The sequence below is a fragment of the Elaeis guineensis genome, chromosome 10, assembly GCF_000442705.2.
Source record: "Elaeis guineensis isolate ETL-2024a chromosome 10, EG11, whole genome shotgun sequence".
NCBI classification, from domain to species: Eukaryota; Viridiplantae; Streptophyta; class Magnoliopsida; order Arecales; family Arecaceae; genus Elaeis; species Elaeis guineensis.
This window is the reverse complement of record NC_026002.2, coordinates 14334267-14348108: the sequence shown is the minus strand read 5'-3', so window position 1 is coordinate 14348108 and position 13842 is coordinate 14334267. Positions and strand designations below refer to the sequence as shown.

The following is a 13842-nucleotide window of genomic DNA, read 5'->3' as shown; positions in this document are numbered from 1 at the left end:
GACTTAACGGGCCTACTTGGATGTATTCTATAATTCTACCATTCGTAAAACAAAGAGAAATTATTTCCGATTTGATGTTTAAAAGGGCAAAGATAGATGTTTAAAAAGGCAAAGATAGGCAGCTCAATGATTTTAAATCCAAATTTGTTAGAGAGAAGGAGAGACTTAAAGGCCCTACTTGGATGCATTCTATAATTCTTCCGTTCATGAAAGAGAAATTATATCCTATACTACGTGCATAATATGGTGATGCACACACTAATCAGATTAGCTTGTTTATGTGAACCTCATGAATCAAGCACTCATCTCACTTCACTGCCAGATGAACAAATGATTATAATTGGCATGGTGGACTGCCATATGGTGCGTGTGGTGTATGAGATATTTTCTTTCATAAAAAAGAGAGCTTTCCTAATACTGAGATAGGCCACTTCTCATATCCTGACCAAAAGGCCCTACTCCTTACGACCTTTTGATGATGAGATGTCAGTTAGGGTATGAATTTGTGTGCTCTCACTTTGCTACATGGGTTCTGTTGAGATCTGTTTTGTTTGGAAGCTCTATTTGAGGACTAATTGAATATAGGGTAATCAACAAGCTATATTTTGCTATTAGGATAAACATATTATCCAATAAGTTTTTGTAAGCCAATTGTGCAAGGAGGCCTAAGCACTTATTAAAAATTTTGGTCTTTGAAGGTCTCTACCGGTCTAGATGGTCAAGACTCTATAATCGCATTGTATAGTGTATTCTATGTATTAACATTTCCTATCAACAAGAAGAAGAACAAATGATGAAGACAACGATGATGACTTTCATTATTTATTGTAGTCTTGAAGCCATTAAGTATTGGCCATGCCAATAATATTAATAAAGAGTGTGTAGCACATGGTTGAATTAGTAGAATTTATACTTTCTTTTCTCCAAAGTTGTAGGTTAGAATTTTTATAATGACAAAGTTCATTGACGAGCTGGCCTAGCCAAAAGCAATCTATGTGGGTTGGGTTAAACCACATTGTGTCACCTAACCAAGGCTTGTTTTGGTTCCCGCAATTTTCATTGCTTGCAACAAGTAGTTATGACATTTATATTTGCTGGTATTTATCAAATTTGCCTGCAATTAAAAATGATACAAGTAATTATTCCTAGTCGTTAAGGTGACCACACCTTGACTAGGGATAGCAATGGATATAGTATTTGGATCGGGTATTGTACTATCTATCTCCAAATTCGAACTTAATACTCTATATCCAAACCCTATCCGATACCCGATCGGATAAGAAAAGAGATACCCATCTCCATACTCAATAGATTCCGGGATACCCACGGGTAACCCATTTCCCCATATCCAATCCATACCCGTACCATGCTTATCCCATATCCAAAAAAAATAAACAACCAAAATAATTTTATACATATTATCACTCAATACAAAATTACCAATTCAACATAAAACATAATTTATAAGTCCAGATTTATAGAATCAAATATAAAAATAGAATTACAATTCAACATAGAATATATAAATAATCAAAATAATTTTATGCATATTATCAATCAAAACAAAATTATCAAACAGATTTATAAACATATATATTCGGGTATGGGTTCGGATATTACCCATACCCATAGGTTCGGATTGAGTTCGGATTCGAATTCGGATAGAAAATAGTACTATCCATACCTATCCATACTCGTGCTATAGTTTTCAGGTTTTATCCAAATCCGAATTCAAATCCGGTCAAATCCTATTTTTTTGATCGATTTGGATAGGGTGCATACCTATCGGATCGGATCGATTTTGCCATCTCTAACTTTGACACCAACATGGTGAGGTTACCTCCTCAACAGTAATAAACTGCTAAGCTAGTTGCTAGTAGAGCTCGAATTGGGCTCAGATCGACCCAACTTTGGGTCAGACTTCATGTTAGGTCCAAAACAGTTTAGATTGAACTTGGGTTTAATTATCGAGTCCATTTGTCTTTAGATCCGAATTCGGGGATATCTTTAGTCTGACCTAGGCCCGATCTCCAAGTTCAGACTGCAAAAACTTGGTCGAGTCCACCAACAGGCCACAAAAGACTATAAAAGCCCCACCACCAAGTAGGTTGAAACCAATTTCTATTGATCGCCTCTAAGCCCTAGCTGTCTCCGGACCTCTCCAAGGGCTCTCGTCGAGAAGACAAGATGAAGCGTGTTTGCTTTAGCAAGGATCGTCATGTCCTCCAGCTCACTATCATCGACAACCATCGTGCCGCTGTTGTCATTGCCAATGACTCCGACCTCATCAACATCCTCGCCATGAACGGCGTTAACATCTCCATCTCCATTGGCAATGGTGGTAATAGCCTCTTTGTCTTCTTCAATAACCTCCTCTTCCCTTTCCTCGCCTTCATCGGCCTCTTCTTCCTCTTCTGGGCCCTGAGGGCCTCGACAATCTATAGACTTCGACCGCTCCAAATCTAAATTTCAGGAGGTTCCAAAAATCAGTGTCACCTTTCCGAACATCACTGGGGCCAACTAGGCCAAGTTCGAGCTCTAGAGGCCGTTGTCGTCATCAGAGACCTAGTAGTCACCATTGTTGTCATTGCCAAAATAGGTTAGGATTTAGTTTTTTTTTTCCAAAAAAAATTTAAGGGAGGAAAACATGATTGTGCTGGCCCAATGGAGTTCGGACCGAATTTGGATTTGAATTTTTTTAATAGTTTTGGACTTAAATCTTGCCTGAAGTCCAAAAAAAATTTGGCGTGGACTCGTATAGAAGCGTTGTCCGGCCCACTTCCCGTCCTAGATGCTAGGACTCGCTTCCATCCCTTTAGATTAGAAAATGACACGTGTTTTGGAGCTTGACTGACAAGCAAGCGATGGTACCCTGGATTCCGATCCACTTTACGATTCGTGCGGCAAGAAGGGTCGGCTCTTGACGTCTGAATCCCGATCGAACCCCCTGTCCCGTCCGGGCGAGCCCCATCCCCGACTCTCTCTTCCCTCCGACGAGCTCTATCTACCGGCCTTGAGCACCAGCCAGTGTTCGAGGCGGGGCGGTCGGACGAGGCCCTCGGCCGCTTAGCCACCGCCGTCCACGCCCCGCTCCGCCACCCCCGCTGCCGCCGTCGAGACTGCTTTCAGGTCCATCTCCGGCGCCGTTCTATCATGGCCGCAGAATCGCCGACTTCCGACCGGAAAGGTAAAGCCAAGGAAGAGGACCCATCTTCTCAGTTTCTAGGTTACAATCCCTTCTTCTCCGTTTTTTTTCTTTTTTTTTTCCCTCTCTCTGTGATCGTAGTTTCTGACCTTCTCTTACTGCGTGCAGTTGTAGTTCACCTGAGAGCGACCGGCGATGCTCCAATACTCAAGCAAGCCAAATTTAAGGTACCAATCTGCTCTCTTTCTAGTATAACCTCTTGATCTTTCTGGCTTTCGTCGAAACAATTGTCGAACATCCTACATCCTTATCTTATCTCGTTTTGTTTTCCCTTTGTTTTTTTCGTTCTGCTGGAAAGCTACAAAAGAAGGCAAAATTAATGGTAATTAATGAAAATTTCTTGCCAGATTTTGAGTATAAAAGGAAAAAGAAAGGGTTGAGCCAGTTGCTATGAGGGAATATCCATTGATAAACTTGATATTTGCTTTTTTTGGTGATTTCTTATTATTACATCTTGATTTGTGAGATTCGGATGACTAGATGACCACATGGCACGGAACTCTTGAATCTGAATGGCAACCTTAAAGATATCCAACATGTTGATGCTTCTATATGATATAGATGTGCATGCAAATATGTATAGATTTATGCATATCATAAATACTTAGCTGGAATCAACTGTTCTAAGTTTGCATAACTGATAAAACCTTTGCTAAATGTCATGTTGGATTGGACAGCTTTTTATGCAGTAGTGTCAAAATTACGTATGTAATGATGATGGCAACTTGATTTGACGATTTGAAGTGTCAAAGAGTGTCATGAAGTGTCCCAAGTGTCTGGCAGAGTCCAAAATTTGGTGTCCAAGTGAGAGTGCTTGAGTACTTGCCAAATGAGGTACCCTTTCATGATAAGGTTGTAGATTTGACGAGTGTGGGATGATTTTGATGGATTTTGAACGGAAGTTGATCGGTGTTGAATTCTTTCCTCCACGATGAAAAATCTTGAGAGGTAGGAAGACTTGGGATGATATGCATCTAATATATGAAGTCTGTAGGCATAAGATTTTTCTTGTTAAATAGAGCAGTTATTTTCATAGACTCGAGAAGAGTCCCACTCATATATAGGTTAGAAGTGGTGGAAGAGATGAAGCAGATGGATTTGAAAATGGAGAATGAGACATTGTAATTCATAGAGAAGAGCTTTGGAGGGATCCATGCAGTGAAGTTAGGGATGTCCACTAGAAAGGATGTGCAAAATTGTTGGTTTCTTTCCTCAAAGAAAATTGTTGTGGACATTCTTGGAAGTGGTAGAAATTAAAATAGAGGTAATGTGTGGAGAATTCTGGTTACTTCAATTGAAGGTGCACTTATTCATCAGGTTACATGCTAACGTGTTGAATTCTCATAAGGAGTAGCAGAAAGCATCTCTAGAAAGAACTTTGCAGATTTTACTAGGTTTTGTAGGTCATTCAGTTCTATTGAACTTATGAAATTGATTGTTTATAGGGTCTTTATATATATTGTTCATTGACTTCATTTTAGTAGGGAAAAGAGAGAGATTCTTAATTTGTATGTGACTTCTTACACTTTTTATCCCCCATCCAGCGCCCGCCCCCCCCCCCCCCACACACACACAAAAGAAAAGAAAAGAAAACATCACCATAAAAAAAAAAAAGACAAAAAGGCTTAATATCTTTTTTCATGTCAATCAGATCAAGTATAGCATGACAACAGTTGGGATGGTGATTTTCTTTGAAGAAGAAGGAGAAGAAGAAGGCAGATTTTTTTTTTTTTAAAAAAAAGTGAATACATTGTAATTGTAAGCATCCAGAACTGATCCTAGGTCAGTTTTTGGAAAGTAAAATGTAACTTATGAGTTGCTTGCATTGAAGAAACTAGAAATTGAATAATAGAGAGCAATAGCTGTGTATCGATTTTGATTAAATATGTTTGTGTTATAGTGCTGGATATCTATTTTTGCCTAGGATTTTAGTTTTGGGTTTGCTTTGCAAGGGTGAAGCATGTATTTCTAGATGAGGACTAAGTGAAATGGCCTTGAGATATTATAGAGGAACCTCTTTCTCGAAAACAAAGGAAACAGAAAAAGAGATATTATAAAGGTAGCTGTGTGAGGCTTTGTTACCCAAAATGGGAGTGCTTGCAGGTGCAGGCGGGGAAGTGGACATTTTAAAAACATTTGAATTAAGAAAGTTCTTAGGAAGCAGGCCCACATTGAGATTCTGAGAAGATTCTGAAGCAAGTGCATCGCCCTAGGTAGAATGTTCTGGCTATTAAGGTGCAAGGGTTGTGTGACGTTGCACAAGGTAGTGGTGTCCAGGGTTATGCTGTCCTATCTTAGTAAGTTCCAAATGATTGATTGTGGTTTCTAGGAAGAAGTCAGGATAAATTCTTTTCTCCCTTGTCCATTTAATTGGTGCATATCTTGAATGAAATTGCGTTGAAGCAAAGGAAGACAAGACATTCTATTTTGGTTGGAAAGGAAAGCAAAGCTTCTCTCTTCCTCCTTCCTTCTTGTAAAGGCTTCTAGATCATGTAGATTGTCATTCTTGTAAGGAATGCTATTCATAAGAAGTATAATTAAGAAATTTGTGGTCTGGTGCTGCTAGGAAGTTACATGCAGATATTAGAGAAATTTAGGAAACTGCCTGCGGGAGTAATGTTTTGATCTATGCTTATTGTTGCTATATCAGGTCAGCTAGGTAAATCATCTGATGATTTGTCTTAACCAAGGCAAGGCCTGGAAAGACCATATAATTGGATATCAACAACAATCCTCAAGGTAATCTAAATGTCAAATTAGTGGTGCTTAGAACATCCTTTTCCTGTAGTTAACACCATTTATTCTTCAGTTTGTATTTTTATAAACAGATTACAGATTGCGACAGAAGTTAGGTTGAATTGGCTAATCAGTTTTATTCATCAAATCTTGAAATATAGGAAATGCCTAGTAACTGGAGAAGTATTTAATACATACATCAAAATAATAGTGATATTTGAACTGTAATATGGAAAATTACATTGGCTTTTATAGAAAAACTTTTGAGCCACACCATGAAGTTACACATCAGGTAATAGAATAAAGTTTAAGGTTGATGACAATTCTTTGGAAACTCATATAGGGATATACTGGGAAGGCTAATCATCAAGATTATTTTTTTGACTAGACATTTAATGGAGAATACAGAAAGCAGACAAAAGCTACCCTTCTCTTTCATTTTTTGGGTTTACTTGGAGACAGCATTTGGTATAGTCCAACTAGAGGTCATTTAGTGGGTATTAAAGAAGTGTATCAAAGGCGTAGTGAATTATTAGGGATATGCATGGGGCGATTACATGAGGTAAATAGCTGTACTTAAGTAAGTTTACAGCTGTGATCAAGGACTAAAGTTTCAGCTGAAACTAATCCATTTCGGGTGAAATAGATCAGTTTCAGCCTGCAACAATTTGAAACTGACTCATTTAGGTCCAATTTTGGTGGTTTCACCAGTCTTGGTTGAAACTGATTATATGTGTTATTTTTGTTCATAATATTGGTATTTAGTATCGTTTTGTTGCTATTTATACATTGAACTCAGTGTCTTTTTGAGGTAATTTCTCAATTTCAAATAAAATTGACTAAGAAGTGTCAATTTTTGTTGGTCCTTTTGGGTTAAATGTGAGAATATTTATTGGACAACAATTATATCCCACAAGAAACAAGTATACTTTCTAAACACTAACCATAGAATTTTGGAATTTTTTAGAACATTTAAAGCATTTGAATGTGTGGCTTTAAGCAATCAAGGAAATGTAGTTTTTTCCCTATATATAAGAGAATCTTTTAGGTCTTTAAGACAATTTCCAAAGAGAAATAGGAGAAAAGGGGTTTATGCACCAGGTTTAAGCTTGAATCTGCTAGATCTTAGCTTTATTAGATGATATATATAATCATAGTTTTTTTCATAATTAATACTTAGTAAATTATAGTATATATGTTCGTATTTGGTACTTGTTATGACTGTAACCACTATATCAAGTGTTATATTCGTATTTAGTTCTATGTTATTACATTTTACTGTTATAGATATATACACTATTAGGTGTTTAGCCATTCGGTTGCTATCAAATTATTGTTCTTTAACATTGATTTATTGTCAAAGATTGTAAAACTTTTACACTTTCAGTTTTTTGGCCAGAAAAAACAGAAACCATAATTTGATGCTTAGAAACAATGCCATACGCTTCAAAGCATGTAATATGTTTCCTTCACTTTTTTTTTTAAAAAAGTTTTTTTTGGAGTTTTTCATCATTTTTCTTTATTTTTTGGCCAAAACAGTGAAACCTTACTGAAACTGCTGAAATTTATTATACAAACTTAACTTAATTAATCTAGTCTGACATTGGTTTCGGAACTTCTTTTTTTTTTTTTTTTTTGTATGTCTAACAAATTTCTTGGTTCAACGTTGATGGTAATTGGATAAAGCTAAATTGTCCTAATGTTTTTCCATGCAAACTATTTTTATTGGTGTTATCTTTTGTTTGGCAATGTTAATATTAGATATATTGTATGATCAGATTCACATAAATTCAACATGTTGAGATGGATATGAGGTTAAAAACATGAAAAATCATTTAGTAGACCCTTAAAAAAAGATACTAGAAGACAAAAGAGAAAATTTTCAAGAAGAAGGCATGCCTCATAGTTCACTTTTGATGTAATCTTTTTGTTAAAATAAGTCACCAAGAAATCAATAGCGTAAGAAGAATTAAATGGGAAAAGAGAGGTTCAGGTGCTACCTTATCATTTGGAAAAAGAGTGGCAGAGGGAGGAAGAAGGATGACCTCACTGGTTATTGTTTCTTAGGAATTTGAACCACATAATGGAGAAGTGGGGATGTGGCTGGAGAAAGACTTTCGACTAGCCTTTCTATGGAAGGGTATATATAAGAGTCATTATAAAAAGCATTACTTTCAGGTGCTCTAGAAGGAGCAAAACCTGCTTTGGCAGTAGCAGTCCCATTGTGGAAACTGAAACTTGGCAAACCTGAATGGAACCAAGATCTTAAGCTAGGTTTTAAAACTTGGTTCCGATGGTCTTATATTATTATTTGGCTCTAAGCAAGGTATGTTGAACCGGTACCGCCGGCCGGATCGGTCGGCCGGTGGTACGGTTCGGTATGGTTTCGTACCATACCGAACCGACGAAGGCAAGCGGATCCGAACCAGAAAAAAAAGAGAGAAAGAGAGAGAAATAGAGAGAGAAAGGGAAGAAAGAAAAAGAGGGAGGGGAAGGAGCCGGCGGGGCCGTCGGACGGCCTCCGGCTAGCCGGCGTGGTCGCCGGAGGGCGCAGTCCACGCGCGCAGCGCCGCGGGCGTGAAACAGGGGCATCGCTCCTATTTCACAAATTTTTTTAAAAAACCTAGTTTTAAGTGAAGCCAGCAAACAGGGGCATCGCCCCTGTTTTGCAATTTTTTTAAAAAACCTAGTTTTAAGTGAAGCCGGCAAATAGTTTGCCGGCTTCACATTTTTGTTTTTTTTAAAAAAAATCCCTTAAGTCGGCAACTAGATTGCCGACTTCATAAGTTTAAAAAAAAAAAAAAAAAATCAAAACAGACGGTCGTCTGTTTCGAAAAAGAAGAAGGGGGCTGAGCCGCGGAGGGGCTCCGCCTGTTCGACCGCCCTCAGGCGTCGGCGTCGGCTCGCCGGCCACCAGGGCCCTCGCGATGGAGGCATCGTCCGTCCGGTAGTCCCTCGCCCCCCCTCCGAGCGCTCTCTCTCTCTTTCTCGCTCTCTTGAAAGCCCTATCGGGTGATGCAGGGCTCGAAAGCCTTCCAGCGGCCGCAGCCGGCCTCCGACGGCTCTCACCTCCCTCCCTCTCCTTCTCTCTCTCTCTCTTTCTCACTTTCTTTTTTTTTCCTTCCGTACCGTCCGTGTACCGAATTTACCGGCTGAATCATGCCGGTTCCCTGCCGGTCCAGTACGATACGGGTTGTACCGGCCGGTTCGGCACGGCATGGAAAACCTTGGCTCTAAGCTTGTATCTCTTAAAGGAGGTTAAAAATAAACCTACTGCCTAATGCTGACAAGGGGCCATGATGTATGCTAGTTTATGACAAGTGCTAACTGAGAGAACAAAATTGAATCATAAATGTAGAAATTGATGAAAATTTAGAGAACAAGATGCTAATGTTAGCAGAACTAAAATAGCCTACTTAGAAACCACTTTTAGTAGAACAGAGACAAACTTATGCCCCTTTGAGTTCAGTGGACACAAGATACTCTATTGTGCTTAGGGTCTATTATGCATAGGAAGATATGAGTCTAACTTTCATGTTGCATTTGTATACTTCTGCAGTGTTATATGATTGCTATTAGCCTCATAGACTAAAGATGTTGATTTTGTAAGATGGTAGTATAATGCTGAGCATACAGATCCAAACACATCACCTGTGCATCAATTAGATGATGATGAGATGGATGTTTATAAATCAAAATGAAATATGATGGGTCTTTTATGGTTCATCCAATGATATTTCATTATGTTATACCAAAAATTGCAACTTTGGCCTTGCTAGCAGATGTTTCAAGTTTAAGACCACTCAAAATTGTGTGTATTTGCAAACTGACTAATTCTTTGGCTGGCAGATTTCTGGGAATGACAAATTCTCTAAGGTCATTGAATTTCTTCGTCGTCAACTTCATAGAGATACATTAGTATGCACTCTGTCTCAGCAAATGCTAAGCATCTTAATATAGTATTTAGATGCATAATTACTGATGGCTAGTTGTTTGCTCAACAGTTTGTTTATGTCAATAGTGCATTTTCACCAAATCCCGATGAATTGGTGATTGATCTATACAATGTAAGCCTTCTTCTTATCTAATCATTGCTCTGTTTGGTTTCTATGGAACTAGTTCGGTATCTGTGGCAAACCATATTTGCAATTCTGCATTTTTTATCTGTCTAGTCACGCTTGTATTGTAGTGTTTTCTACTTTTCAACAAGCTAGATGTACGAAGATTCAATTTTGCACAATTGTCAGTAGGTTTTAAGTCTCGGTATCAGACCTTGTACCTTACTGGCATGTTGTGGTACAGTGTGCACCCATACCTCCGCTGATATGATATGGTATACCTCTGAACCTGTTTATCACACTAATCTTATATTATTCCTTTACAGGATCAAAGCCAAAGCTTCTATTTGTCCACCTTTATAGTTCTTTTTATTTGTCATTTATTGTTTTACTACCATCTAGAATGCCAATGTTTGAGTTGTGTCTGTGGTTGACCAAGGAACCATATTCACTCCAAATTAGTAACTGGTAGAGGGAAGCTTGATCATTGTATTTCGATTGTGAGATGGATTCCCTTCCTTTCTGCCTTTCTTAAATTTGAAGAGAGAGGGAGATTTCAGGATGTCTTTATCTAATAAAAGGGGCGCATATTTATAAGCCCTTCAAGTAAACCATATTGTCTATATATATATATATATATATATATGTGTTTGACCATTCATCCACTGAACAACATAAATGTGAGATAAAAGCACCACCAGTCCAAGAGTTTCTGCATTAGCTGACCAAGACAATCAAAATTTGGTACTATATCTAACCAGTGAATTAGATAATAGCAGATAATGACTAATTTTTCTCCCCCCTTCCTCATTTTTTTTTTCTTTCCTTTTTTTTTTCTTTTTTTTTTTTTTTTTTGTGGGGAGGTCAATGTAGCTGCTGACTTCATCATCCATGCTTCAATGAAAAGATAGGGAATGAGATCAACCCTCTTAGGTTTTCTGTGGAAATTCTCTTGCAAGTCTACCCTGTGTGTTTGTATGTTTTATTCATGTAAGAGATGCCAATGCGCCTACTATTTGCGTTAGCAGAATTTCAGGGTCAATAAGAAGTTATTATTAATTATGCCTGCTCAGTGGCATGGGGCTGACAAATCAGCTGCTCTCTATCCCTCCTTGAAGCGTGACTAACTTTTAATTCCATCAGCCTTTATGTGAGAACCCATATATGTGACAACAAACATTCAGGCTCCTATATTGGTTTAATAGATCTATTAATCCGATCAACACAATTGTCTGAATCTATCTCAAGCCAAATCTTTAGATTTGGATACCTAGGGACACAATGGTTAATACCCGCAAGAGTGCCACTTAACCTCAACATATGAGGTTTCTGGTTCCAAGGGAGAATGATATGCAAACACAACGCCATAGCAATCAAAGTTCAATGTTGCGCAGTCTTCCATAGGTTTAGCATACATGTCTTGGATATTTTCGTTAATGTAAACTTCATGTGATGGCCTAGGACTTCACCCAAAGTCTAGCCAAAAATTATTTGAGTTTCTTGGCCCTGTATAGGTATCCAAGATTGTCCTAGCACACAACCAATGTGAGACTAAATACACCCACACAAGTCCCCTCACACTATATGATGCCATCATGTAAGATATATTTACACATTATATGATGCTATCCAGAAGGTATATTTGTAATTCATCATATAATGTATATTAAGCTTGAGCTGAAGGGCTGTTTAAAAACATGAACATATAATCCTCAGATAACTTCCAACCAGAGTCATTGAGCAGATAAGAACAACCGAAGAGAAAATTATGGGATCACGGAACGCCAATGGAACTGATAATTCCAAAAATTTTGGATAAGGTATTCGACTAAAAGGTGTCTATGCTGTTTTTAAAAACTGGGGATAATAGTCTCTGCAGCCACATCCGATTCATCAAATTTCTTCAACTGCTTGCTTGAGCTTTCAAGACTTTCTCATGAGCACACAGCTTGTCTTTGGACAGCTTAAGCAGACATCCGGACTGCCCTAATGATAGCAGGAATGTTACCTCTTGGTCATGGTTGAAATTTTTGTTTGTTTTGACTTTGAGGAATCATTCTTGTCCGTATTTAGTTTAAGAAACTTCAAAGATTATTAATTTTAGAAGTTTGTAATGCAATTAGAATTTAACTGTAATTAGTCATGAATCACCAAAAGAAAAGGGAAGTCTTCTTCCTCTTCTTTTATAAAAATATACACTTATCTTCTATTTTTTCAAAAAATAAAATTATTTAAGCATGCTTAAATCTGGTTCATATTATACTGGCTGTTATGCTACTTGCTACCAGTATCACATCCTTACTGGCCTAGCTTGTAGGGCACCTTGTATTGGTATCACATCTCCTGATATAGTGTTTTGGGATTTTTCTTTTTAAAAAAAAAATATTTTAATGAAGCATTTTCAATGTGTAAGTTTTAGGGCTTGCTCTAACATTAACATCTCTTTAAAACAACAGAATTTTGGCTTTGATGGGAAGCTGGTGGTCAACTATGCATCCTCCATGGCATGGGGCTAAGAGAAAACGCACGGTGGTCTTCAAGCTGGATTTCTGGCTACTTGCACAGGGAAAGATAAGCTTGTTTTTTTTTTTGGATTCATGATTGTAAAATATTTCTTGGCAACAGATGAATGATGACAGAGTTGCCACTTTGTGACAAATATAAGTTGTACTGATTACAAGTATTGTTTCTTTATAGGAATCCAGGTTTAAAGCACCGTTCTTTCTATGCAATAATTAATTAATTATTTATTTATTTACCTTTTTTGGGTCGGTTATTGTGGCTTATAGGTCACTTTTTGATAATACTACTAATGTTGCTACACTAACTGATACTTATCTAGAGTCTTAAGAAATCCAAAATGCTACATTTGCTACGACTGCCACTTAGCTATATTTGGAGGAACATAGGTGCACTATGAAGCCCTTTCGGAGTCCCATGGGAAGCATTGATCTCATGTCTAACTTTGTGTAGTTGATGGGGGGTCAAGCATATGATGTTGTAGTTTAACTAGTACTGCATTCGAAAATGTCTTCTTTGTTAAATTGGTGGTCAATCATGTGTTTAATTGTACTTCAAGCATTGTTTTTGACTTGCACCAGCTATATCGCACTTCCATCATTCGTAGGTAGGCTCTATCAGTTATAATTTGGTGCCCTAATCCATTTAGATGGATGCCACTGTCTCAAGCTTTTTTGCTTTTCCATGATCCTTTAAAGATCAATTCATTACATGTTAGAGGTTAACCACACACAATTACATGGCATGAGTCACCAAGATCCTGACTTCATGTGCTCCATCTATTTTTTCTTTCCCTTGTACTGCAATCCTAATGTCTTGTGAGTAATAATGCAGCTTGGCCTACATAGCTTTGAGCATGTAATCAACTTTAGTCCTCTCAGTAATGGCATGAACACATCACATGCTTCCAATCACCGGACAATGGTCGACATACTGCATTTCTTAGGTAGGTCTCACGGAAACTTGGAACACCTTTTTTTAGGTTACAATTTGGAACACCTTTATATGCATGCATTAGTGTGAATTCCTGAATTTTACCCAATGGATTAATTTGTGCCAAGATATGTGATAGTATTTGCACAAAATTAACTAGTGGATTGGTTTGCCTATCAGGAAATTAGCTTCTTATATGGGAGAGAAGGGTTTCTTTTTTTTTTTCTTCCTGAACAATCATTCAAATAACTTCTTCAGCCAGCTCAAGTTGAAACCTCCCTAGAATGGATCAGTAAGTGGATACTGGCAGTGTTTGGTGCTGGCTCTTTGGTTCAGTTTAAGCCAAAGGACACACAGTTTAGATCTTGATTACTTGACCCCTAAGCCCCT

The 13842-nt window shown here is 37.9% G+C and overlaps 1 protein-coding gene across 2 annotated transcripts; it reads left to right on the top strand.

The window, feature by feature from the left end:
• The first annotated feature begins 2878 nt into the window (after positions 1 to 2878).
• Positions 2879 to 12714, top strand: LOC105053100 (ubiquitin-like protein ATG12). Of its 2 annotated transcripts, XM_010934125.2 has the most exons (5): positions 2880 to 3187; positions 3314 to 3372; positions 9791 to 9859; positions 9946 to 10008; positions 12456 to 12714. In XM_010934125.2, the coding sequence occupies exons 1-5, from the start codon at positions 3154 to 3156 to the stop codon at positions 12513 to 12515; spliced, it is 285 nt and encodes a 94-aa protein (XP_010932427.1). In that variant the 5' UTR covers positions 2880 to 3153; the 3' UTR covers positions 12516 to 12714. The 2 variants fall into 2 exon arrangements, with proteins under 2 accessions (XP_019708743.1, XP_010932427.1); XM_019853184.2 differs by lacking the exons at positions 9791 to 9859; positions 9946 to 10008 and having other exon boundaries at positions 2879 to 3187.
• Positions 12715 to 13842: the final 1128 nt, after the last annotated feature.

Bases quoted from the DNA above. Each gene is read 5' to 3' on its own strand.
- LOC105053100 (XM_010934125.2), top strand. From the start codon at position 3,154: ATGGCCGCAGAATCGCCGACTTCCGACCGGAAAG. The intron at 3,373-9,790 runs GTACCAATCTGC...TTTGGCTGGCAG, and splicing joins TCAAGCAAGCCAAATTTAAG to ATTTCTGGGAATGACAAATT. The intron at 10,009-12,455 runs GTAAGCCTTCTT...TTAAAACAACAG, and splicing joins TGGTGATTGATCTATACAAT to AATTTTGGCTTTGATGGGAA.